Source organism: Coptis chinensis, chromosome 8 (genome assembly GCF_015680905.1).
Source record: "Coptis chinensis isolate HL-2020 chromosome 8, ASM1568090v1, whole genome shotgun sequence".
In the NCBI taxonomy this organism is placed as follows: Eukaryota; Viridiplantae; Streptophyta; class Magnoliopsida; order Ranunculales; family Ranunculaceae; genus Coptis; species Coptis chinensis.
The window spans coordinates 56,211,600-56,236,352 of NC_141463.1; the positions used below are offsets into that span (position 1 = coordinate 56,211,600).

The 24,753-nt window shown below is 37.5% G+C and overlaps 1 protein-coding gene and 1 long non-coding RNA gene across 3 annotated transcripts; both read left to right on the forward strand.

Annotated features, from left to right (window-relative positions):
- The first annotated feature begins 3,363 nt into the window (after nucleotides 1-3,363).
- On the forward strand, nucleotides 3,364-4,420 carry LOC147482040 (uncharacterized). The gene is made up of 3 exons (XR_015203670.1): nucleotides 3,364-3,536; nucleotides 3,878-4,238; nucleotides 4,319-4,420. It is a non-coding gene; the product is annotated as an uncharacterized LOC147482040 (long non-coding RNA).
- An 11,501-nt stretch (nucleotides 4,421-15,921) lies between these two features.
- LOC147482041 (uncharacterized) lies at nucleotides 15,922-20,226 on the forward strand. 2 transcript variants are annotated; one of them, XR_015204932.1, is made up of 5 exons: nucleotides 15,922-16,241; nucleotides 16,462-16,599; nucleotides 17,727-17,875; nucleotides 18,174-18,258; nucleotides 19,796-20,226. XR_015204932.1 is itself a non-coding variant. In XM_086577893.1 (4 exons), exons 1-4 carry the CDS (start codon nucleotides 16,053-16,055, stop codon nucleotides 19,812-19,814), a joined length of 495 nt encoding a protein of 164 aa, XP_086434019.1. In that variant the 5' UTR covers nucleotides 15,922-16,052; the 3' UTR covers nucleotides 19,815-20,226. The 2 variants fall into 2 exon arrangements, 1 of the variants encoding a protein (XP_086434019.1); XM_086577893.1 differs by lacking the exon at nucleotides 18,174-18,258.
- Nucleotides 20,227-24,753: the final 4,527 nt, after the last annotated feature.

A 24,753-nucleotide genomic window follows, 5' to 3' on the forward strand; every position in this document is an offset into this window, starting at 1 on the left:
ATTCTTCATGTTTTAATCCTACAACTTCATGTTTTCAATGCTTTTAATCTTTCAACATTAGTCTTTCAACACTCATTAGATTTAGAATGAAAAAGATGATTAGGAAGAACTAAAAAGTGATTGTTTTCTTTCATCAATCATTCCTCCCAACTTAAGATTTAGGATAGAAACTTCACTCACCACAACCAATACACTTCACAAGAAGTACTTTATGAGTAATAGGATCAAATAGTTATATGATTTTTTTTTCTTTTGACAATTTCTTAAGACTGCTAACCTGGATGGTGTTTCTTCGATAAAGTAATACCTCAAATCTCTTGCATTTTGCAGATCTTCTTCTTCACAATGGTTAGAGAACGTGAAATGGGTTCCAATGCATAGTTTATCTAAGGTATGTTGCTTATTCAATCCACGCAATTTTATTTGATGGAGTATCTTTCTAGGTCCTTAGCCATTAGTATGTATGTTAAACTGTGACTTTGAAGAGTGTGACAGTTGCACTACATTTTTCTACTTATAATTTGAGTTACTTTAATGATGTTGGTTTTGAAATTGGGGTATTCTAAATTAAATATGTTGTTTTGGTCAAAGTTTTCTGACCTCATTTCTGAGCAAAACGTGATATTATTGTAAATTTGTTTAACGATTATATTGGATAGAGTAGGTTCCTTGACAATGTAAGTATTAATACTTTAAACTCAATAGGTACATTGACTTGGTTGAATTTTTTTCATCTTCTATATATATATATATATATAAGGGGCTAGAGTGACATCCTATCGTGACATACTAATGTTTGTGTCCTTAAGCCCAGCCCACGCACGAACTCAACAAAACACAAAACAGAAATTGGTGAACAAATACCTTCGTGAAACAGTGTCCGGAACCAACTAAGTTGAAAAACACTCCAAACTCCGAAAACTCCAAATTGAAAAGCCCATTCCGGCATTCAAGGTCATCGCAAGCTTTAACCCCTGGTTTGTTACTTTCCTTGTTGCCCATTGCATTATTAATGGTTATCATAACCAACTACTACACATGATCCTTATCTCAATCAGTTTTAGTTTCCCTTTTGCTTTAGGACTTGTATTCGATGGGAGTCTATAAATAGGACCCCATCCTTAGAGTTTTATTATCACACATTAGAGAGAAACTTGAGAGTATAGATTACAAATTAGATGAGCTATTTTGTGAGTGCTTTGTGTGAGATTAATTGAGAGAGATATATTAGTGTTTGTAACTACTTCTTAATAATAGTGAATTGTGGTGCGTTTGTAGATTAAGGCAATTGCCTAACCACGTATGTCTGTGTGTTCCTCTTATTTGTTTCTTTCTTATGAGTTTTCTAGGTTCTAAATTCGTCGTGTTGGTTGGGGTAGATTCCTAGCACACACACCGCGTCTAATAGAGATCTAAAGAGGGCAGCAGACACCATACCCCTAAAAAGCCAAACACATAAAAGTTCCAACACTATGTTTTCCTGTAATCCTGTCCCATGTAGATTACACCTCCAATTGCTACACAACCTCTCGTACTGCTGCAGAAACCATCTGTGGATACTCAAACTTTGGATGAATTATGATTTATATATACCGATGGTTTTTTTCTTCTTCATTCTATTTGCATCTCTAAATACGTCTAGACATCAATGAGGATCAAAATAACGCTCCAAACCCAAAAGCAACTCCTCCTCGAACATCATTACCACCACAATCAATATAGCCAATTTATATATCCAGATACATTCATTGAACTCTCTACAGATATTGAATGTGCATTCCAAGAAGGCAAGAACCAATATTACACCAAATTTGAGCGAGCCCTCTTGACTTTCCAACAAGGAAAGCACATGAAAGCAATACAAAACAATAGGTATTTCTTACACAAGGACTCATTATCAGCTTTGCTTCATGAGGTCACTAGCTAGAGTAAACTCACACAACAAACTCAAGTAAATCTGGGAGAGTAAAACAACTTTCTTGCAGAAGAGATTACCTTCCTGAAGTACTCGCCTTTGAAATTTAAGCTTGTGTGATTGTCTCAGAAACTAACAACAACTTGAAGACAAATATATATGTGCGTGCACTTAGTGTTACCAATTATATGATACAGTTGTTCAAGCAGGGCACTCATGATACCGAATCCAGCTAATTAAAGCGATTTTCGTAGTCCTGAAGCTATATTAGGCGATGTACGAAAGATCGCTTCCGCATTCTCGTTGGAGACTAGTGCACAAACGTATAAATAGGACTGGAAAGCAGATTCCAGAATACCTACTTGGGTTTCTGAATAAGAAGACATTAGAGGACAATTTGATGAAGTACAAATTGTTGTACGTTAGCACCACCCAAAGATAGCGGGGAAGGAGGGTCGGCAAAGTGATCATGCCAACACAAATCTCAGATACCTCAGGAGAATGCGGAGAACCCCGTAGTGCCATTGGCTAATCACAAAGAAAAGTATGGGAAGAATGTAAGTCCAACAAATGCAAAGGTTCGAATTAAGTGTATCTCTGTTTAGAGATTTGAGACGATGAATATTACGTTTTTTCAGTTCGATCTGTTATGGCTCAATACATGCACGCCTCTGGATTTATAGACACCCCTACATACTTTACAGTTAGAACTGAACAATTGAAAAAGATTTTAACTAACTAGGATAAAAGAGGTTGTTATGATGCTATGAGCTGGTTTGGTCATGTGGAATTGCTGAAGTCGCATTCTGCTTATTAAACTTTACCAGTTTGGATGAGAGGCAAATTCAATTTCAAGTAGTTGCAAAGGCGTAATATAATATATGGGTCAGCAAATGAGACTCAGCTAGAAGTCACATTGAATTGGGTCCGGTCATATGAAAAACTAATTGGCGGAGCTACAAGTGCCGCACTTGATGAAGCGACAAGTTCATCAAGCGACAATTACCAAACTTGGGGTTATGTGAAAATTAACGTGTAATTGAATATAATAGCATTTCGCCCGGCCCATGGCCGGGTTTGTTTTTGGTTTGGGCTTTACTTGTGTTTTGGGCTTTTTTTTTTTAATTTTGCATACTATTTACTTGGTTTGGTCTATAAATTTGTTAAAGCCAACGTCCATTTCTACAATTGAAGCCCATAGTGCATAGAAGCCCATTATTATAAATCAGTAATTGGTCTTAAAAAGTTAAAATTTAAAAGTGCGTTAATTTTGAAGTCCAATTTGTTATCAATTGTCCTGAATGTAGTTGGTTTGGTCTCATTGTTTATTTTTTAAAATCCCAATTTATTTCTAGAACACACTGCATGTCCTTTATGGTGACACTTGACACTTGTTATGATAAGCTCAATTGACTTGATGAAATGTTTTCTTATGGCTTCATTTTGTGTAATTTTATGATTGAGATCAGTTAGTTCCACATATTGGCATAATATATTGTTGATTTCAATCTGTTTCCAGCTGATTTTTCCAAATTTCTAAACCGAAAGATACAACACTTCATCAATGATATCAACGTTAAGACAAACTTATTCCCTATGAAGTCGTTTAAGATTTATTCCAGTTAAGTACTCAATTACATTAGTTATTCTTTGTTCTATTTTCTATTATTGAATTGTTGTATATATTTTGTTTTTAAAATATTGATTTTTCGTATTTTTCTTTTACAGTACCCAAATATTATTTGATTTAATCGGATTGTATAATTTTCTTAAACAGATGACTCAATTCAACACACTAATCCAATTGTTTGTTATCTGTTAAATAATTTTTGTTCATGATTTTTTTTTATTTTTTTATTTATGTTCTTTAGTGGTATATTTCCATTTGATGTTAGTCTTTGTCACTGTTCTGTTTGTGTCTTTGTTATGTGATGCTAATGGTGACTCTTTTTTTCCCCGCAGTTGCTTTTGAAAGTTTTATTTTGCCTGTGGTTATTGCTCTCTCACTCAATTACATGGCCTAAAATGAGGTATACTTTACGCTTTGAATTAAGTTCTGGTCTAACCTTCCGATTTTCCGAAGTCATATTTTTTTTTGCTTGGCTATATTTTTCCAGTTTTGATTTGATTTTCTTTTTCTTTTTCTTTGTTATTTTGTTGGAGGACTCCCGTTGTATAATATCTTGGGTTGGGCTACGTGAAAGATTGAGAACATCCTGCGTCATGACTATAATATGCTCTGTTATGTTTTTGTTGGAGATATCCTCGTTGTATATTCCATTGACTTGGATGCATGAAGAAACTGAACCTAGGCTTAAAGGAGGTAATAATGAAGCTATGGTATCCTAATAGCCTAGCTATTATGTTTGTTTTTTAATCCAAAGTTTATTTTTCCATTCTTAGATGATTATTGATGAGCCAGTTAGAAGTATTGATAAGAATGAACTTTCTTCAAATGTTGACATCACATTTTAAGGGAAAGAAGACACTCAAATTTACGGTAAGTCTTCCATTTTTTTTTGGAGATATTATTTGTTTACATTGGCTTGGGCAGCATGAAGAAATTGTACCTAGGTTTGTTAATGGAAATGAGGTAATAATGAACCTTGACTTTTAATGTAACCTAGATAGTTAGTGCGTCTATGTAAAATAAACTATACTTTATCAGTTATCATTCAAAATCAAGGCAATAAGTAGTCATATAGCTACTAATCGAAGGTTCTAAAACTTCTAAACAAATGAAAATGCATGAACATTCCTAATAAAACTTGGCACAATTTATAATCCAATGATAACTCCTAAAAAAATTGATAATTCCATGTAACTCTATTCTATTCATCATCACTAATGTTGATTATGTCAGAATCTCCACCAGTTGTCACGTCCATTTGTTTGCCTTCACCATCACTTATGTTGATTGTTTCAACATGAGCAATTGATGTTCGCAATTCTCTGTTTTCTGTTTCAACATTAGCAAGTGTTGTTCGCAATTCCCTATTTTCTTGTCCAATGTGCATGATATCAACATGTAGGCCTTGATTTATTTCATGAAATTGTTCATTGGCTTATTCAAGTTGTTTGATTTCCTTTATAGCTTCTTCATGAATCTGACGTAGATGATTGATTTTGCTCCTTTCTTCTTTAAGTTCTATGAAGTTGAAATCTTTGACTTCAAATTTGTACCATTCACGTAGTGGCGGTTGTACTTTTAAATGTAGAGATCCTTTTATGACGCATGAAATCAACTAATAGAAAATGATTTAGATTAGTTTTTATTGGAAATACATAATAATTTAACAATAATGATTACGTAAAAAAATCTACCGTTATTTCTTTTTCGTGCTAAAATTCTCCATCTATTATAGCGAGCAATCCTAGCATTTTCTAACTTATTAATCTCTCCAGGGACTGTATAGAAAAAAAAAATACGTCAGTGCTATTTTCCTTTTTTGTTATATGCATGGGTTAGTAGTATTCTGTGCTTCACCTTCATAATGAGCAGTCAGGCGTGAGAGTTTTCCAAAGTAGGTGACTGTTTAAGCTATGCCACAGGGAAGGTAGATTCACCTAGTAAAGAGTGTTGCCCGTGAAAGATATAAAGGACAAAAATCCAGTTTGTCTGTGCTTTATAATCCAGTAGGCTCATGATGGAGCCAGTTCGTTCAAGCAGATGGGCCTTCAGGAAGCTAACCTCCTTTAACTTCCTACTGCTTGTAACTTGGTTAATGCAAACATCAGTGATTGTCCAAGTACGTATTGTATTATTTGTCTTCAGTCTTTTGGTTTTGCTTGGTAATAATCACTATGACTTTAGAAAAGTTTCAGCTGTTAACTGCTCTTATTGTTGTTGTTGTTGCGTAACTACACATTCTAACTTCTGTTCTTCTTCTTGTTTTTATAGAGCTTCTAAACCTAGCTCCCAATTCCCCTGACATGGGCATCTTCACAAATTCAACAAAAAGGAGCCCAGGTTTGAGGACACATTGGGGTTATATGAGGACAAAATAGCCAAATTAGAGAAGACACTTAAGATGACTGTAAAGGTGTGATTTAGTTTTCCTTTACATACAAGGGAGGAAGGAGAGTGGAATTGGATTTAGGAAAGACCGAGTTCGCTGATGTGTGAACTGCCTATGTATCTTCTTTTGATTCTGGAGGGAAAGAAGAATTAGGTCTCACGTAGTTCATGTAGGTGGTATTTATAGACATTGGGAGGTGTATATCCATGAGACACGTGTACTTTCATGTGCATATGTAGGATGGAGATTAAGGATTAGTGTTAGGTTGGTTTTGATAGGAATTGTGTGATGATTGGGAGTGGGTGTAGTAGTTCATATATCACAGTGATTGGAAGTACATGTATGGTTCTGGTGATAATTATATCTGGATAAGGGATGGTGTAATCACTCAAAGCGTTCTGCCTGAGGTGGTCTATACGACTTGAAATACTCTAGAGCGAGCTGAAGTGTACCACCTACATGAAGCGAGCTGCTTGCGAATTGATCTTTGCGGTCAATGATATGAGTTCGCTGCAATCTCTGCATATGCTCAATGCGTGCTTAATATTCCTTAGTGAGAATATTACTCCCTTACACTGACCATAGAAGATTTGGAAGGAGAAAATAAGGAAATGAAAAGGCTTCAAGTAATTATTCAGCAGAAGGAAAATGCTTTATCATTGGTGCTAGAGAATCCTGGCAGAAAAAGCAAGTTGAATCACTTAGTACATATGTTAGGAGACTGTTAAAGAGTTTGAAGTCATTGAAGTTGAAAGGGAAGCTGAAGCAATAAACAACAATCAACAATCAACAGCATCATTGTTATTTTCCAACATCTTGAAAGTAAAGGTTGGTTCCAACATTCTATCACTACCCTCACTATTTCTTCTTCTTCTTCTTATTTTTTTTATGTGTTTTTTTGTTCCAATTCTTCGTCTTCTGTCTGGGGTTCTTCTTCTGTACTTTCTTTTTGGTTATTTTTCTAGGAAGGGTTATTCCCAACCCAACCCACCCAACTTAATCAAAGTACAACACGACAACGGTTTTTTTTTTTTTTTTTTTTTGCCTATGTGCAGCCGTTTATGGAACTATGTTGCTGATGGAAAAGAACAATCATGGAATTCATTGTAAAGGTAAGTTTTATGTACATGTCAAATAGACATTGCAAAAAGAATGAAAGAATATCGAAAATAAATAAAATAAGAACTGTGTTGTGCTTTTTTTATAGGAAAAGGAAAAAAGGAAGATTGATCAACCTTATTAGTAAATCTAACTATTTTTTCTGTATTATTTTTCAACAGGAATAAAGTACCTTTGAAGGAGTAATTGAAGTTGTTGATTAACTAATTGAAGCTTCAAGTTTGATGATAGACGTAGGAGGCTCTTTCAAAGAGTTCTTCAAGTCTAAGGGGCCATTTGTTTTTGCCTCTTATAAGACCTTGAGGTCTTATAACCTCTTATAAGATGTGGCCCAGTGATTTTTGACATTTTTTTTTGTTTGTTTTTTGCCTCTTATAAGAGGCATTCTACTAGAAATGTCTTATAAGAGGCTCCAATTCTATAAGTACCAAAATTGGATCTACTTCAATTCTGTAAGTCTTATAACTTGAAAAATGACTCAAACACCCCCGTCCATATATCCCTAACCTCATTTATCTCTTCTTTCCTTTTTCATTATTTTATTCTCCAAATAACTCCATTGCCCTAGCCACCACCGGCTACCATCACCACCACCACCAAACTATTAAAACCACCACCACCATTGCCGCCACTACCACCACTATCATCACCACCACCACTGCCGCCACTACCACCACCATCATCATCACCACCACCACCATCACCTCCACCACCACTATCACCGTACTATTAAGACTATCACCACCACCACCACTGTGCTATTAAAACCACCACCACCACTATCACTACCACCGTGCTATTAAGACCAATATCATCACCTCCACTACCACTACCATCACCACCACTACCACCGTACTATTAAGACTATCACCACCACCGCCACCATGCTATTAAGATATCCACCACTTCTACTACTACTACTACCACCACCGTGTTATTAAGACCAATATCATCACTTCCACTACCACCACCACCGTGCTATTAAGACCACTACCACCACTGCCAATTAAAGTAGTTTCCTAAAATCAATATTCTAATTATAAAAATTGATTTGAAATCGAAAATCAAACTATATCTTTGTTTCAAATTAATCTATTCATGTTAAATGTGATGTAAAGTAGGATTATATTTGTCAAATAACCATCTATAAGATGTTATGTATTTGTTTTTTCTATTTTTACAAGTACTTATAAGAGGAACTTAAAATGAAAAACAAACCACTTTATAAGACCATCTTATAAGACCCTCTTATAACTTAACCCAAAAAAACAAATAGCCCTTAAGAGTTTTAGGCTTTTTCAAGTTTGAAGAGTTGCGGATTCTTAAAGTTTGAAGTCCTTGAAGTTGGTATTTAGAAAGTTTGATTGTTTGGGTCGGAAGGTTTTTGCTTTATTAGCATTCATAGTTTATTAGGTCGAATGATTTCTATTTTAGAATCAATTTATCTGTTTTAATGTTCCGTAGTTATATCACGAATCAAAATTGTGATTGGCGTGTAATTGGTTTGTTCTTAATATATGTATCTCGAGAATATCTAAACAATCTCGAGAACATCCGATCCTGCGTCCAATGAAATTTAGGGCAAGGATCAATTTGTAATAAATCAAAATATTGTCCTGTTTTGTAATTAACTTTGTGTACCCACTTAAAAATATTGCTGACGTGGCCTCTTGAAATCGCAGATGAGCATTTTCGCCCACTGTGCAATAATAGATTTAGATTCATCTTTCAAATATCGGACTTCGTGTAAATGCGGTAAAATAAATGGGCACTGTTACTAATGCTTAAAATGTGTAAAAGAAAACGTGGTTACATTTTTTTTGGTCACTTATTCATATCATGTGTTTTTCATAATATATTTTGGAAAATTTGGCTGTTTTTTTTTGGTAGAAGGCAATTTTTTTCACGGCCGCAACCGATGGGTAGCCTGGAGGCCACCTACGCCCGTCAGGAACAAATCCTGGAAATTCCCCACTTCACAATACTCGAATCGAGACTCCTTTGAGATTATCATTTTATGCATTAAGGCGATTTTTAAGCTTTAGACCTTATGATCTATAATTAGATTCAGCTAATTAATATCCTGTGTCCGCAATGTCTTACCAAATACTGGCTATAGGCATTTCTTACTTATTCATTTTATAGACCGCTACTAAAGTTTTGATCACATTGCCGAAATTCAGGCAAGTGAGTGTTTGAGGTATGAGCTAAAGTGAGAACGAGGCGTTATAAAAAAAAAATTCTGTTATCTGTTTTTACAGAATGGCAAACAAGAACGAACACAATAACTTGTCACCACGCTATAAAACCCTCTCTCCCAACCGCTAATTAAACCAACAAAGTCTCTCTTTTATTTCTCATAGCTAAACTTCATCTTCTTACAGCTTTCTTGTTTCTTTTCAAGAAACTTAACGCCCATTGCCTCAACTCTTCTTCACCAAGCAAATACAAGAAATAGCTATCAACTCCATTAATGGGTGATAATAAGGAACTCCTCAAACCTACACTCCAGCCACTCTCCGAAGACATCCCTCCTTCTTCATCTTCATCTTCAAAGAACCCCACCAATGAAGAAGACTCACCAACCTTCAAGAATACTGATACTGAATTTGCATATAATAACAAGAAACATTCCAGACCTCCACTTCATCCCAATTCACCCTCCAAAATGCCCAAACTGTCTTCTTCTTTTACAAAGCACCCTCCTAAGGCTCCCAGCAAACAAGATATACATAACATCAGGAATTTAGTACAAGAAGCTTTTGACGCTGGCAGCCATCTCACAGGTTTGTCGCTCATTCATGGTTTGTGTGAAAAGCACAACAGCATCGCTGTTCTTCACCGTGTTCATGCAGGATTGCTCGAATTTGTGCTTCAAGAACGGAAAGCCATATCGTGAAAGATGCATATCTCAGGATCTGCTATTGAAGCAAAGACGAATCTGTTGGAGTTATCCCTCACATGAGGAGAGAAAACAGAGCCGACGAAACGGGCTTAATTCGCATCGAGAATGTCGAGATAGCGCCAGCGCCAGATATAGAAGCGACTTCAAGGCCGTGAGTTCCAATAGACTAGGGCGACCAGCCATAGAGGCGACTTCAGCTCGGCTTCCAGTCTTTAGCGACCAGCGCCAGGTCTAATTTCGTGGGCCCTTGTTACAAGATTCGCCGAATTTGGTTTTGGAGAATAAAACCCGAATCAAGGTTTTGGAAAACCTAACCTAACAAGTCAGAAGGATTGGAATCCAGACTAAAACAAAGAGAGAGAACCTTTACGAGATACAACCCTCAGAAAGAGATAAGAGTGATCTAGTAAGGTGAGAGACTGAAAAGGAGAGATTGTAATCTTCCTTCCCACTTTATTAAGAACCGCTCTTGTGGAAGTAGGCATCATTGGCGAACCACGGTAAATCTTTGTGTTGTGGTTTGCTTTTACTTGCTTTTACATTATTATCCTCATTTGTTAATAGTTGTTTAGCGAGTTGGGCATGTTAGTATAGGTTGTAGTTGATATTTAGATTTTGTCGAGTTGAATTGTGTTCAAATACAAGTTATCCGTGGTAGTGGGGAATCGATTGGTATTGATATAATCCCCAACAAGTGGTATCGAGCCGTGGTTATAATAGCCTAGGGTGTTATCCTAATCTTGGTCGGGCGTGTTTGATTTAAATTCCCCGAGAAGATTTGAGGTTAAATAACTTGTAGAGATGGACCATTCCGTGAACACTGCGTGATGAGTCTAAATAGGAAGAACTACACCATCCGGAAAGCCAAGATGGAAGACTTGCTATACTTGCAAGGACTTGGCACTTCCCATTGAGAATGAGGGAGTAAAACCGAAAAGACCGATGAGGCCGAAAGAAAAAAAGCTTGACGTAAAGCCGATTGGATACATTCGACAATGGATTGACGATGTGTTTCACCATGTGGCCCAAGAGACTACAGCCTTCAGTCTATGGAAGAAACTCGAAGACCTTTATGAGAGGAAGTCGGGTGGAAACAAAGTGCTAGTCGTTAAGAAGTTTGCAGACTCACGAAGTACCAAGAAGGTTCTTCAATGTCTGAGCATCTTAATGAAGTACAGAATATCATCAATCAGATGCATTTGATGAAGATCAATTTGGGAGACGAAGTTGAGGCTTTGTTTCTATTAGGCTCTCTACCCGAAAGTTGGGAGACATTAGCAGTTTCTCTACATGGAGCAGCCAAGGATGGAATTGTTACCATGGAGATGGCTACCATGTCTTTGTTGAATGAGGAGACTAGAAGGAGTGCAAGAAGCAACTCTTCTCACTCAGAGATCCTTTTCACGAGAAACGGGGAGAGGTCAAAACAGAAAACCATCTCGCTCTAGAGGTGATGACGTATAAATCTAGGGGTGAAGCTAGAACTCCTAAGGCGCAGAGGCAATGTTACTATTGTGGCACAAAAGGCCACTTCAGATATGAGTCGCGAACACCGAAGAGGGATGAGAAGAATAACCGTGTACATGAAGACATGGTGCGAGGAACGGAAACACAGCAGAGATACTACCACCGCACTAGTCGGCGACCTAGTGGGAATTGTGTCGATTGTGGTATGTGCTGCCTTAGTACCTCATGTCGATACGAGTGGGTGATAGATACAGAGAGCATCCTATCACGCCACACCGCGACAGGGATTCTTCACTACCTACAGCTGTGGTGAATATGGTGAAGTGAGGATGGGTAACGATGGCGCCTCAAGATTATAGGCATTGGAGATGTTCATATAGAAACCAATGTCGGGCTACACCTTGACACTCAAGGATGTAAGACATGTCCCCGACATACGGTTAAGCCTAAATTTCGGGCGGGAAATTAGATGACGATGGCTTTGTAAACTCGTTTGGTAACGGGTATGGAAACCGAAAGCGAGGTTCCATTGTAGCAGCCGAGGAAAGAAAACTTGCTCTCTTTACAAAACACGTGGGCTAGTTTGTGTAAAGCGTAGTTTAATCGCGCGTAAGAAGAAGCTTCATCCGAATCAGCGGGTGGCAAAGAGACCGTGTCACATGGGCATAAAATGGATGGAAGTTCTTGCTAAGCAAAAGGCCATGCCGCACATTAGAGGTACACATTTAAATACATGTACTCATTTGTTTGGTAGGAAAGCAAAGATCGGTGTCTTTCCAAAGATTCCCGTCTCCACGTAAAGACAACGCCCTTGAACTAGTGCACACAGACTTATGTGGTCCTATGAGAGTAAAGTCCCACCGGGAGTTTCGTACTTTTGACATTCATTGATGATCGTCAAGAAAGATATGGGCCTATAGTCCCGAAGACCAAGGATGAAGTACTTGGCGTGTTTGAGAAATTCCACATGCATGGTGGAAAGAGAGATCGAAGTTGTTGAAGTGTATTCGCCGATAATGGGGGTGAGTACATTGGGCCATTTGAAGAGTATTGCCGAGTCATGGGATTCGCCATGAGCGCACCGTTCCCAAGACACCGCAACGTAATGGAATAGCAGAGAAAATGAACCGCACCATTGTAGAGAGGATGAGATGCATGCTATCTCACTCTAAACTACCTAGAAGCTACCGGGTAGAAGCAATGCGCATACCCGTGCATGTGATCAACCTGTCGCCGGCAAAGCCTCCTAATAGTGATTATCCGTATGAGAGTATGGTCAGGCAGAGATGTTGATTATGGATACTTGAGGGTATTTGGGTGCAGGGCATTTGTGCATATTCCGAAGGATGAGAGATCCAAGCTTGATGACAAAGCCAAGCAGTGCATTTTTCTGGGTTATGGAGATGAAAAGTTTGGTTACAAACTCTATGATCCGATTAACAAGAAGGTAATCCGAAGTCGAGATGTTGTGTTCTTAGAAGACCAAACCATAGCAGACTTTGAGGAGGGTGAGAAGCTACAGGCTTTCACCAATGATCTTGTTGATTCAGAACCAGAAGTTCCTACTGTGGAACGTGCAGAAGGCATTGAGAATGCAGAGAACCATGAGTTTGAAGCTCATGATGAGAATCCTATTGCTCATGATGGGATAGAACCTATTGGTATAGAAGATGCAGATGAGATGCATGAACCACCACCAGAGCAAGCAGAAGTGCAACCTCCTGAGGCACCAGCAGATGGGGCAAGGAGGTCTGACAGAGGGAGAATAGCTTCAACCAGGTATCCACCACATACGTACGTGCTACTATCGGATGGTGGAGAACCTATGTACTATCAAGAGGCACTTGAAGGTACAGATAAGGAAAAGTGGTTGAAGGCCATGCATGACGAGATGGATTCTTTGCATAAGAATCACACTTATGAGTTAGTTGAGAAACCCACAGGGAGAAAAGTTCTCAAGAATAAGTGGATATACAAAGTCAAGCATGAGGAGAACAATCCTCACCCAAGGCACAAAGCTCGCCTTGTTGTGAAGGGATTCGGTCAAAGGAAAGGAATTGACTTTGATGAGATTTTCTCTCCTGTAGTGAAGATGACTTCTATCCGGGTGGTATTGGGTATGGGCACAAGTATGAACCTAGAGGTTGAGCAGCTAGATGTTAAGACAGCTTTTCTTCATGGAGACCTTGAAGAAGATGTCTACATGGACCAACCAGAGGGGTTTGAGGTCAAAGGCAAGGAGCACCTAGTATGCAAGCTGATAAAGAGCTTGTATGGGTTGAAGCAAGCACCGAGACAGTGGTACATAAAGTTTGACTCCTTTATGGCGAAGCAAGGATACAAGAAGTCTGCTTCCGATCATTGTGCGTTTGTTCAGAGATTTCCAGATGGAGATTTCATTGTGCTATTGCTGTATGTGGATGATATGTTGATAGTTGGCCCAAACATCAACAAGATATCCAAGCTGAAGAAAGACTTGAGTAAGTCCTTTGAGATGAAGGATTTGGGTCAAGCAAAGCAGATACTTGGGATGCGGATCACTCGTGACAGAAAGAGTGGGAAGTTATGGCTTTCTCAAGAAAGCTACATTGAGAAGGTGTTGAAGAGATTCAACATGGATCAAGCGAAGCCAGTCAGTTGTCCGCTTGGTGGCCAGTTCCGCATGACCAAAGAGATGTGTCCTAAGGGTGAGCATGAGCAGAGTCAGATGGAAAAGATTCCTTATGCATCCGCAGTGGGCAGTTTGATGTATGCCATGGTGTGTACTAGACCGGATATTGCTTTCGCCGTTGGGGTTGTAAGCAGATTTCTGTCAAATCCGGGTAAAGAGCATTGGGAAGGTGTTAAGTGGATATTGAGATATCTCAAAGGCACTTCCAAATCATGTTTGTGCTTTGGTGGAAGTAAGCCCTTACTTGAAGGCTACACTGATGCAGACATGGCAGGTGATGTTGACTCGATGAAGTCCACCTCCGGTTATCTGGTTACTTTTGCAGGGGGAGCAGTTTCTTGGCAATCAAAGTTGCAAAAGTGTGTTGCCCTCTCCACTACAGAAGCCGAGTATATTGCAGCCACTGAGTGTTGCAAAGAGTTGCTATGGATGAAGAGGTTCTTCGACGAACTAGGGCTAAAACAGAAACAGTTTGTAGTTCTATGTGACAGTCAGAGCGCCATTCACTTGAGCAAGAATCCGAGTTTTCATTCTAGATCCAAGCACATACACGTGCGTTATCATTGGATTAGAGAAGTACTCGAAGACAAGCATTTGTGTATCGAGAAGATCCATACCGACAAGAACGGGTCGGATATGATGACCAAAGTCTTACCGAAAGGTAAGTTTGATGTTTGTTGTGCTATTGCGGAATGGCGCACCACCCTCCGCTGATTTGGAAATTGCATGGAGGAAGCCCCTCACCGTCTCGGAGGGGAGATTGTTGAGTTATCCCTCACATGAGGAGAGAAAACAGAGCTGGACAGAAACGGGCGAATTCGGCATCGAGAATGTCGAGGCCTGGCTGGCCAGATAGGCGACTTCTTCCTCGAGTTCCAGATAGACTAGGGCTTACCCACCATAGAGGGCGACTTCGCGCTCGCCTTTCCAGTCTTTAAGCGACCAGCGCCAGAGTGAGCGCCAGCGCCAGTCTAATTTCGTGGGCCCTTGCTACAGTACCCGCGAATTTGGTTTTTGGAGAATAAAACCAGAATCAAGGTTTTGGAAAACCTAACCTAACAAGTTAGAAGGATTGGAATCCAGACTAAAACAAAGAGAGAGAACCTTTACAGAGATACAACCCTGTAAAGAGATAAGAGTGATCTAGTAAGGTGAGAGACTGAAAAGGAGAGATTGTAATCTTCCTTCCCACTTTATTAAGAACTGGCTCTTGTGGAAGTAGGCATCATTGGCGAACCAAGGGTAAATCTTTGTGTTGTGGTTTGCTTTTACTGCTTTACATTATTATCTGTTGTTAATAGTTGTTTAGCGAGTTGGGCATGTTAGTATAGGTTGTAGTTGATATTTAGATTTTGTCAGGAGTTGAATTGTGTTCAAATACAAGTTATCTGTGTAGTGGGGGAATCGATTGGTATTGATATAATCCCCAACACGAACATCACTTGATCGTGCTCCTAATTCAGTTGAGTATACTTTGAACAATACTAGCAGCTTGGGGTTTGAATTCGACGCGAGTATATTTTCGAAGGGTGCTTTATTGTATTGTCATGGGCTGAGGCCCATGTATTGTCCGTCTTTCGTTGATATCTAAGACCATTAATACTGAGTAGTTGAGAATGCTCCCAGGCACCCACGTCAGCTCCTCTTTTTTCTCTCACACTGACACATCAGATTTTACCTAAAAGAATGAATTCTACGCCCATTTTTACGCCCTTATTTTGCGATTTCAATTGTTCGTAGCCAGATAGATAACAATTGTTCGTAGCCCATAGATAGATAAGTAGATAAAAACCTTTCTTAAATCTTATCTCCATTCTTAAATTTTATCTCCATTCTTATTCCGTTCTTAAATCTTATCTCCAAACAAAACAAGAAGTTGTTTTTCATTTTAGTACCGTGTTTCAGATCAAAGGCTTAACGTGAATCTTGAAGCAATCTTACACGAATATCTAAGTAATGGCACAATTCCAACGACAGGGAACATTTCAAGAAACCATGGAAGCCATCTCAAAAGCTAGGAGTGACGAGAACGATGAACAGATTTGTGTCGTAAGGACACCTAACTTTTCTAATATTGCAAGAGATTATGGTTGTAGCAGTAACGAGGAAAATACTGCCTCAGATGCGTCTTATACTTCATGGATTGTAAGTTTCTCTTTTACGCTCTGATATAGTATCATTGAGAAAGTATATCGCTGTTTCTTTGATTATTGTGTATGTTTAATTCTACAAATGCTATCAAGTACACCCTCATAAAAAGTTGAAAAACGTAATTGTGCGTGTGTTTTTTGTGTGTGCATGTTATGTTTTCTTTGTTGAAGCTATTGTGACTGTTATTTGACATTCAATTCCGCGACTAATGCAGAAGAGACATCCTTCCGCATTAAGCATGTTTGATCGGATGATGACACCAGCAAAAGGGAAAAGAGTTGTGTTTTTGGATTATGACGGAACCCTCTCTCCAATTGTAGAAGATCCCAGTTGTGCTTTCATGTCTGATTCTGTAAGCACGTTATATAAACCTTTCCAATCAATAACAAATTTGTTTTTGTTATTACTTTTACTAATGGAAAAAGTGAATTGCAGATGCGTTCAGTAGTTCCTGAAGTTGCACGATATTTCCCAACTGCTATAATTAGTGGAAGGTCTAGAGACAAGGTACAATACTTCTAATTTACTTTACAGAAGTTTTGGCAATTCATCAACTTAGCAGAATAGCTTCATATGACACTAAATTGTATTAGATGGATCGGAACACTAGGTTATTGCTGAGTTTTAGGATACCTAGAGAACATATTGCACAAGGACTCGACTTTTCTCAATAGTAAGTTTGATATGTTAATGTCAGCCACGAGCACAAAAGGATGATGAGTTTAAAGGTGGTCCTTTATTCCTTTTTAAAATTATTTTGTTAAGAAATACATGGGCGGAGTGATACAAACATATATAAGAAACAGGGGTACGTCCCCTTGAAATATAGGATGGTGTATAAGTGTACCAAAGGTAATACCTAATATATCACATTTCTTGAAACGCACCATTTGTATCGCATTGTATCGAGTTCATCGCATGTCTGCATATAAGCTAACAATATTCCATATTGTATGGAACCTTTTCATTTTATGAATCAAGTTTATCTTTTGTGCGTATATGAGTTTCTCGGTTAACAAGTGTATACTACAATCGGGTAGCCATGGGATGGACATTATGGCTCCAGTGCCGCCTCTAACCACTAGTGATGCGAGTAGTTGAGAATGCTCCCAGTGACCCACGTCAGCCCCTTTTTTTTCTCTGAGATTGACACATCAGATTTTTCTTAAAAAAAATAAATCTACACCATTTTTTGCAGATTTCAATTGTTCGTAACCTAAAATAGATAAAAACCCCATCCTTAAATCTTATCTCCCTTCTTTCTTAAATCTTATCTCCATTCTTAAATCTTATCTCCATTCATTCTTAAACAAAAAGAAAACTTAAACACGACATCTGATAGTCCGGAGTGCTTCCATTCTTTTCAATCACGGTTTCCATACCAAAAAAAAATTGCATCTACTCATTCTCGATGATTGCCCGGAGATTTTCTTTCGTCCAATTCGATGATATAAAAATTCCAGGTTTTGTTTATATCAGAGGCACTACTATCACCCAGAATTGGAAAGGAGTTGGTTTAGAGACGGAGTTGGTTTTGTCAAGCGGTGTCACATTTATCAGAACTTAGCAGTAAAAGCAAGGCGAAGCAAGGCAAACCTGAAAGCGTCAGTGTCACCATGGTCACCACAGTAAGTTTCTACACCAAATAATGACCTTTTGGAAAAGTAAATGAGTAATTGACATCATATTATCGTTACATATGGAATCACAGAGCTAAACTCTAAGTAGACGTCTAGAAAAACTCTGACAGCAATGTAGTCTATAGAATTACAAGCAGTTCTTTCATATTTAGGAGGAAATGGATCACAATTTGGTATGCCCGTAAGTGATAAATCTTTCCATCATAGTAATATGGTAGTTCTGATTCCTTCCGAGCTCTGAAGGAAACCTTTGCTATATCACCTTTTTACTTTGATTTTCCTCCAGGTTATGCTAGATGTCCCACAACACCCCAATCTTTCCAGAAGATTCGCTTCCTTGGTTAGGTTTCGTGAAAAACGAAAAGAGCGAGGTAATTAGAAATTACTTATAAGCTTTATGTTATTGGGGGTAGTTGAATATCACCTAGAGTTTTAAAGTAAAGAGAAAGAGATGATTTGAGAAAAGAAAGTGAAAGAGGAGAGAAAATATAACAGAAAGAACTACCTTGCTTATAACCCACGACTTCATGGTTGTATATGTATACCAAGTGTATTGGGATTATACATATGAGACCCATATATTGTTTTGACAATCAGTATTTCTATAACTGATGTTTTTTAATCTTTCATCCCTGTAGTTAGTAAATAAACCTAAAATTTAGCATGCAAGGATGAACTGGCGCCACTGCCAAAACGAATTGAAGTTCCCACAATTTGATGATTGATTGGGTATGCAATTTCCAATTTCAAACTTAATACAATTAGAGGTTTTTTTGGTTTAATTTCTGGAATTACAATGGGGATGTTAATTGGGATCGGTTTGTTGTTGGGATGGAGTGATGCACCAAAAATTTCCTAAAATATATATATATGATTGATTAAGGCAACTGAGTTACCAAGATAGAACAGGTGGAAAACTTCGTGATATTAGAAAAATTGTTACCTGTTGGAAGCTTCCTAAAGAAGTAGTAACGGGGTCGACAAAAATTAAAGCACCCTCCCCTTTTCCCCTATGGGGATGGGGATTGCGATGTAGCATGCTACGTGCTTAGTGAAAGTTGTGAGATATAATTCTGTCTCTCAAAGACTAGCTCGCTTGCATTGCTCTTAATCTATATATTCATGTTTAGGCAAATCTTCATCAATATATTGTTTGATGCGTAAGCTTCAATACTAAATTATGTTATTATTGTTTGATGCGTAAGCTTCAATACTAAATCATGTTATGGATAGTTAATTTTTTTGCAAGAGCAGTTTTCGAAGTTCAAAGTTTGTCCAAGAGCATTATAAAACAAGGTTGTTACTCCAATGATCAAAGACATTTATGTTATTTTCCTAAAGGCTAAACTCTTGAGGACCCATGTGCTGATTGATGCCTTGGTCCATTCCGGATTCCTCCATTAATAAGGTTCCTTTGGGCCACGATCATTTTATTTAAAATTTGCCTCTATAACTGTTATATATCAGTGGATAACTGATTGCAGTATGTTGGCTATGATACTTCATTGCAGTTTTTATAATGTGGAAATATTACTGAGCCCTGTTCTTAGCAACTGATGATGTTATAGTAAACAATACTTGAAGAGCAATTAAGACACTCTTCTCTTCAACGTCATAGGAGAAAGCATAATGAGTAATTAAAGGGATAGAAAAAAGAGCATCATTATCACAGGACATGTGAAGGCAAAATAGCTAACAGAAAAGAATGAATTCTATTGGACCCAGAAATGATAAACAACATCAAATGCTGTAATATTCTATTCTCTTGCCATCACTTTCTTTGATGAAAACAGATTCTTCTTAATATTTATGTTTGCATTGACCCCCCGCCTTTTTAGTATTGTATTCTGTTAACCATTGTAGTCATCTTAAGCGAGTGCTTCATATGCTTGGTTTGTATGGTTACAGGGGGTTGGAACCTTTGTAGGCATCTCGAGCGAGTGCATTATATGCTGAGTTCTCAACCTCAACAAAATGAAGAGTTCGAGTCAATTGATTCCCCACCCAAGAAGCTGATATAGTTGCTTTACTTGAAATAGATGGCAAGAATCAACTGATTCAGGTTTGTAATCGTTCCATGTTTTAGTTCCTCACGATTCTTGGAGAATTTTATTATTTATCCACATAGTAAGGGTGTCCGTAAAGAAGTTGAAGGCATTTATTATTCATATCTAAAACAGTATATGCTAAGGTGAAGTAAAATAATATCTACAATGTGGGCATTAGACAGCAGATTTGGTAAGAAAATGGTCTTGGCTCTTTTTTATGTACGTATTTATGTTTTCTCTCTATTAACACGTGCATTTAGTTAGGTTTTATGTTTGGAATTTGTAATGTGCAGATTATAGAAATATTTGTTATACTCGAGCTCTCAATGGTCAAGTAAATATTTACTTATTGTTGATATGTTGAAGTGTTTGATGGACTTTATTAGAAATGACTGCGAGGTAACCTGGCATTTTATTTAACTACTCTATCTCTTGAAGTGTGCAAAGTTTGAACCGTTTTATGGATGCAGAACATGAAGCATAACATTTTCTTACAATTTTTCAGGTTGGGGTGGAAGACAGTGTAAATGAATGAGTTGATATTGTAGATTATTGTCTAAGAAGGTGTCGATTTGCAAGCATAGATTATTGTAAAGATGTTGGTAGCAGTCTTCACAAAATAGCAAGTGATTTTAGTAAGGTAAATGATCCTGATATCTGAATGTTTTATCTTCTTTATGTATATGCATGTGCAACAGAGTCCAGAATTGCAACCATATTTGACGTTTATAGACTGGAGGGTGGTGTACCGTTGTGATTACCTCCCCCCTTTCAAAATGCAAACAGTATTTCCAACCGTTGGGTGAAAATCATATGCAGTTAGGATTTTGGGTGAATAGTAAAAGGTTGATTTTTGTTTAGTGCTCGATCCCATCTTAGGAAATGATTAGATTCTTCATTTTTGTTTCTATAGGTGGATAATTATGCAGCTTCGGTGAATCTAATCAAAAACTATCGGCAGGTTTTGGTACTGTTGATTAAATTCTCCGAGGCTTTATGCGAGTTGGCATGTGTTTTATGGAGACAAATCTGAAAGTTCAGTTACTAATTCAACGCTGCCAACTTTCAACCGGTAGTCTGGGATCTGCTATACTTAGCTGACGTGCTTCATCGTTTGGAAACTTATTTCCACAAGTGTTCTAGAAGTTGCAAAAGTGAGCGGTGAGGTCTTCTTTCCCATCATACTTGAATGCTTTAGCATTAAATGCATCATCCATTGGCGAAAATAGTCAATAAAGCAAGCCAACTTATTCTTGTTTGAGAAATTCAATCCGCTTTCGACTAAGCTAATGTTTATTCGGATGCATTCCAACAATTTTGTGGCGTGTTTCTTTATTTGTTACGTAGTCTCATTCAATCGGTTTCCACTAAAATCAGTGTAGTTTGTACTTTTATTTTAACAGTGGCGACCTTTGTTAATGAATCCATGCTCATAGGCTAAATGTGTGAATGCAAAATATCTTTATTCTTGGTGAATAATTGCAGCTGTGCATCTGAAAAGGAGAGAGAGAAGTTTAGAGAGAGTAGAAACACATTGGTGCTGCCCATAAAAAAAAAACACATTGCTATATGTAGCAATCACAACTTTCACAATATCCCTCAGGACAGATAAAAAACTTGAGGTTGTTCTTATTTTGTTAATTGAAATGCTTTGTAAGTAGAAATTCAGTTGTTATCGGTTGGTCATATATGTAATTCTATTTCATTTATTTCATAAAAGTGTATGCGTCGAGGGCTAAACTCATTAGACAATACCCCCGAGTACTTCGGATCGGTAGAAGATGTTCCTTCACTTGAAAGTACCTCTCCGAGATCCGAGGATTGTTCACTTATTTACGATGTTAAATCGTTGGCGTGGGGCCATTATGGGGATGCAAACGATCGGCACAAGGATGCTTCTTTTAGAGAATTTCTATTTGTTTATGGAGACCGTGGCATCCCAGTCCATGTCTTTTGTCATATGGATGGAACTCATAAACTAAATTAGAATGTTAAGTCTTTGCCCGAGGGCGAGGTTGGACAAAGGGAGATGGGTGGGGAGGGGGTCCCAAACACTTCACAAGACACATGCAAATAGAAGGACCAACTTTTATAGAAATGATTCTGATAATTTCTTGAAAGGGAAAACAACTCCTAAAAGTGAGGGAAGGTCTCATGACCTTATTAAGATTATTCTTCTTAAAATCATAGTTTTAAGATTTTTTATACATAATAATAAAATGAAAAAAAAATTATATAAAAACGGTCCCGTTCCTTAAATTTTAAAGCCCCAATCAATTGATGAGACAGATAAAAAAAAAAATAGAAGAGAAGGTATCATCAATTTTGCTCCAGTAAAGTGGCAGAGTGATATAAATCTTTTAACCATTTTGTTAGGTGATATACAACACACGGAAGCGTAATGTGCTTAGGTCTGTAGGTTCACTATTTTTAATTAGTTGTTTTTATTTAGTGCTTCACAGGTAAGGTGTTAGCTAGAATCGTTGAATATAGGGGCTACTGGTAACATGTCTTTTCTCCAAGAGTAGTGAATGTACGGTCTGATCAATAACTATTTAATTTCCTTTCTAAATATTCATTGTCTATTTCCTTTTTAACTTTGGTTATGTTGCAGATTGGCATTTTAAAGTGGATCTTTAGCTCAATGGAAGAGCACTTGAATGTGAAATACACCCCAAGAGATGGTAGTTCAAATCCACCAAGGTCCTGTACTATTGTCTATAATTTGAGTAGTATATTAAGTAAGATTTGTCAGTGGTTTTTAACGGATATTATGTTGCAGTGTGTATAGTATTTTGATTGCAATCTCTTAAAAAAAAAAAAAAACATAAACCCTTCAAACAAAGTATGTAGTGAATTATTAGCTATCAATATACATATATTATTTATTCAAATGGACTTTAAGCTTTTGAGTCATTAGCTATCCACGTAGCAAGTCCGGCCATAGGCCGGGCCAAATGGCTAGTTGATTGTAAAGGTTGGGATCTACCTTCATCCAATGACTCACATCGCTTGAGGATGATGTAATTAGTAGCAACACCATTATAGTAGCATCTAAGTTCCCTCCACCTCCCTCTCGAGCCATGGGTATAGTGCATGCATGAATTCAAGAGGGAATCTCAGCCCGGAACAAATTAAGTTGGAAACTGGAAAACCTCCCTATGTTGATGGTTATCAAAAATATTTACAGTTGGGTCCAAATATTTATATTCTACAAGCAGGTAAGAAAGGAGATCTTAAATCCTTAGTGAGTGACCTCAAACCTATAGTAGCAAGTGTCTCACTTGAAAGACTTGCTCAGAGAGCACAAGAATTCATTGACAAAGAGAAATATGAGGTTGGAGTATTGATCATAGGTTGTGAATATAACGAGTATCAGATATATTGTGCGATGATGGATTATGAAAGATCTGTAAGGGTTGAATTTTTTAAAGCGAATGGATGTGGGGTCAGGCACATTGAAGACGATTTGGATTTTACATCTACAATGAGTAATGGCGAAATATATAAGAATGTGGTCAAAGCAGTCAATTTAGCGATACTTAGGTCGGATAGATGTGGTCGACCGAGACACTTCCTAGTTTTATGCCAGAAGCACCCTATCGGTCCTAAAATTTTGAAAGATGACGAGCATTTGTATGGCTTGGAACAAGCTACGTAGAAATCGACTATGACTTGTATATTTTTGTAATTAATTTTTACATTAACATTTTATTTTTACATGTATAACATAGTATGGAATGACAATAATTGTTTAGTATTAGATAATTTAAAGTGTACTTCAGTTAGCGTTAATTGTTTTAATGTGAATGTATATGGCGGTGATTATTAATTGGATGTTTCAGAGTGGGCACTTGATGTGCTAAGGCACAATATTGGAGAAGACCACTAATAAGTTGACACGTCAGTCTTTTGAACGGAAATCCACACCGAACTTGAAAAATAAAATGAAAATAACAATCAACCAATCCTCTTCTAGGTAATCATCTATTCATCGGCTGAACGAAATTTCTCTGCAGATCTTAGTAAAAAGGTTACTTTTTTGTTCTTATTGATTTTTTCCCCCTGTTTATTATCTTCAATTCATACCAACTAATATATGTTAACACCTTTAATTTCACCGGGCCTGCATTGACAAGAAGAAATGAACGGCATCCCCTATTTTGAGTTCATTTTTGTTGTTTTTTTGAGCAATCTCAACAAGGGAGCAGCAGAGATATTTTCATTATCCTATCAATCAATGACTTGATCCCTCAATCTAGAGTGTTGGATATTAAATATATGTCTCTAATAGAAATAACTACCTTTTATTCCGCGAGAAAATTATGCACATATAAGAAAATGAGAGACTTAAACCCACAAAAGAAAGAGGATATGATATCACCATTCGTTAATATTATCCTAACAAGCATAATTTTTACTTGAAGATTAGTAGAGAAAAGAAAAATAAACATCCGAGTATTTTAGCATGGTCATTAAATGATTTTTTTGCGTGTCAGAACTGAGGAATCTCTAAACCCACAATGTACTGCCCAAGACCTTTTTTTGTCATATATTTTGATTGATTAGTAAAAGGCATATTTTTTCTACCCAGTCAAAACATGCAAAAACCCCTTAAATTGAGATTTGAGATAACCTATTGACTTGCCCTTTTCTTAGTGCGTAAAGATTGAGCTCGAGTTTAGGCTTTATTATTTCAGTGGTCTAAGATTTTTAAAGAGTTTAGGAGTATCCCTTTTGAGTATTTTGTGGTGAGATGGGATAGGATTTTGTATTTAGAAGTAGAATAATTTGTAGTTCTCGGGTTAGCCTCCTGTG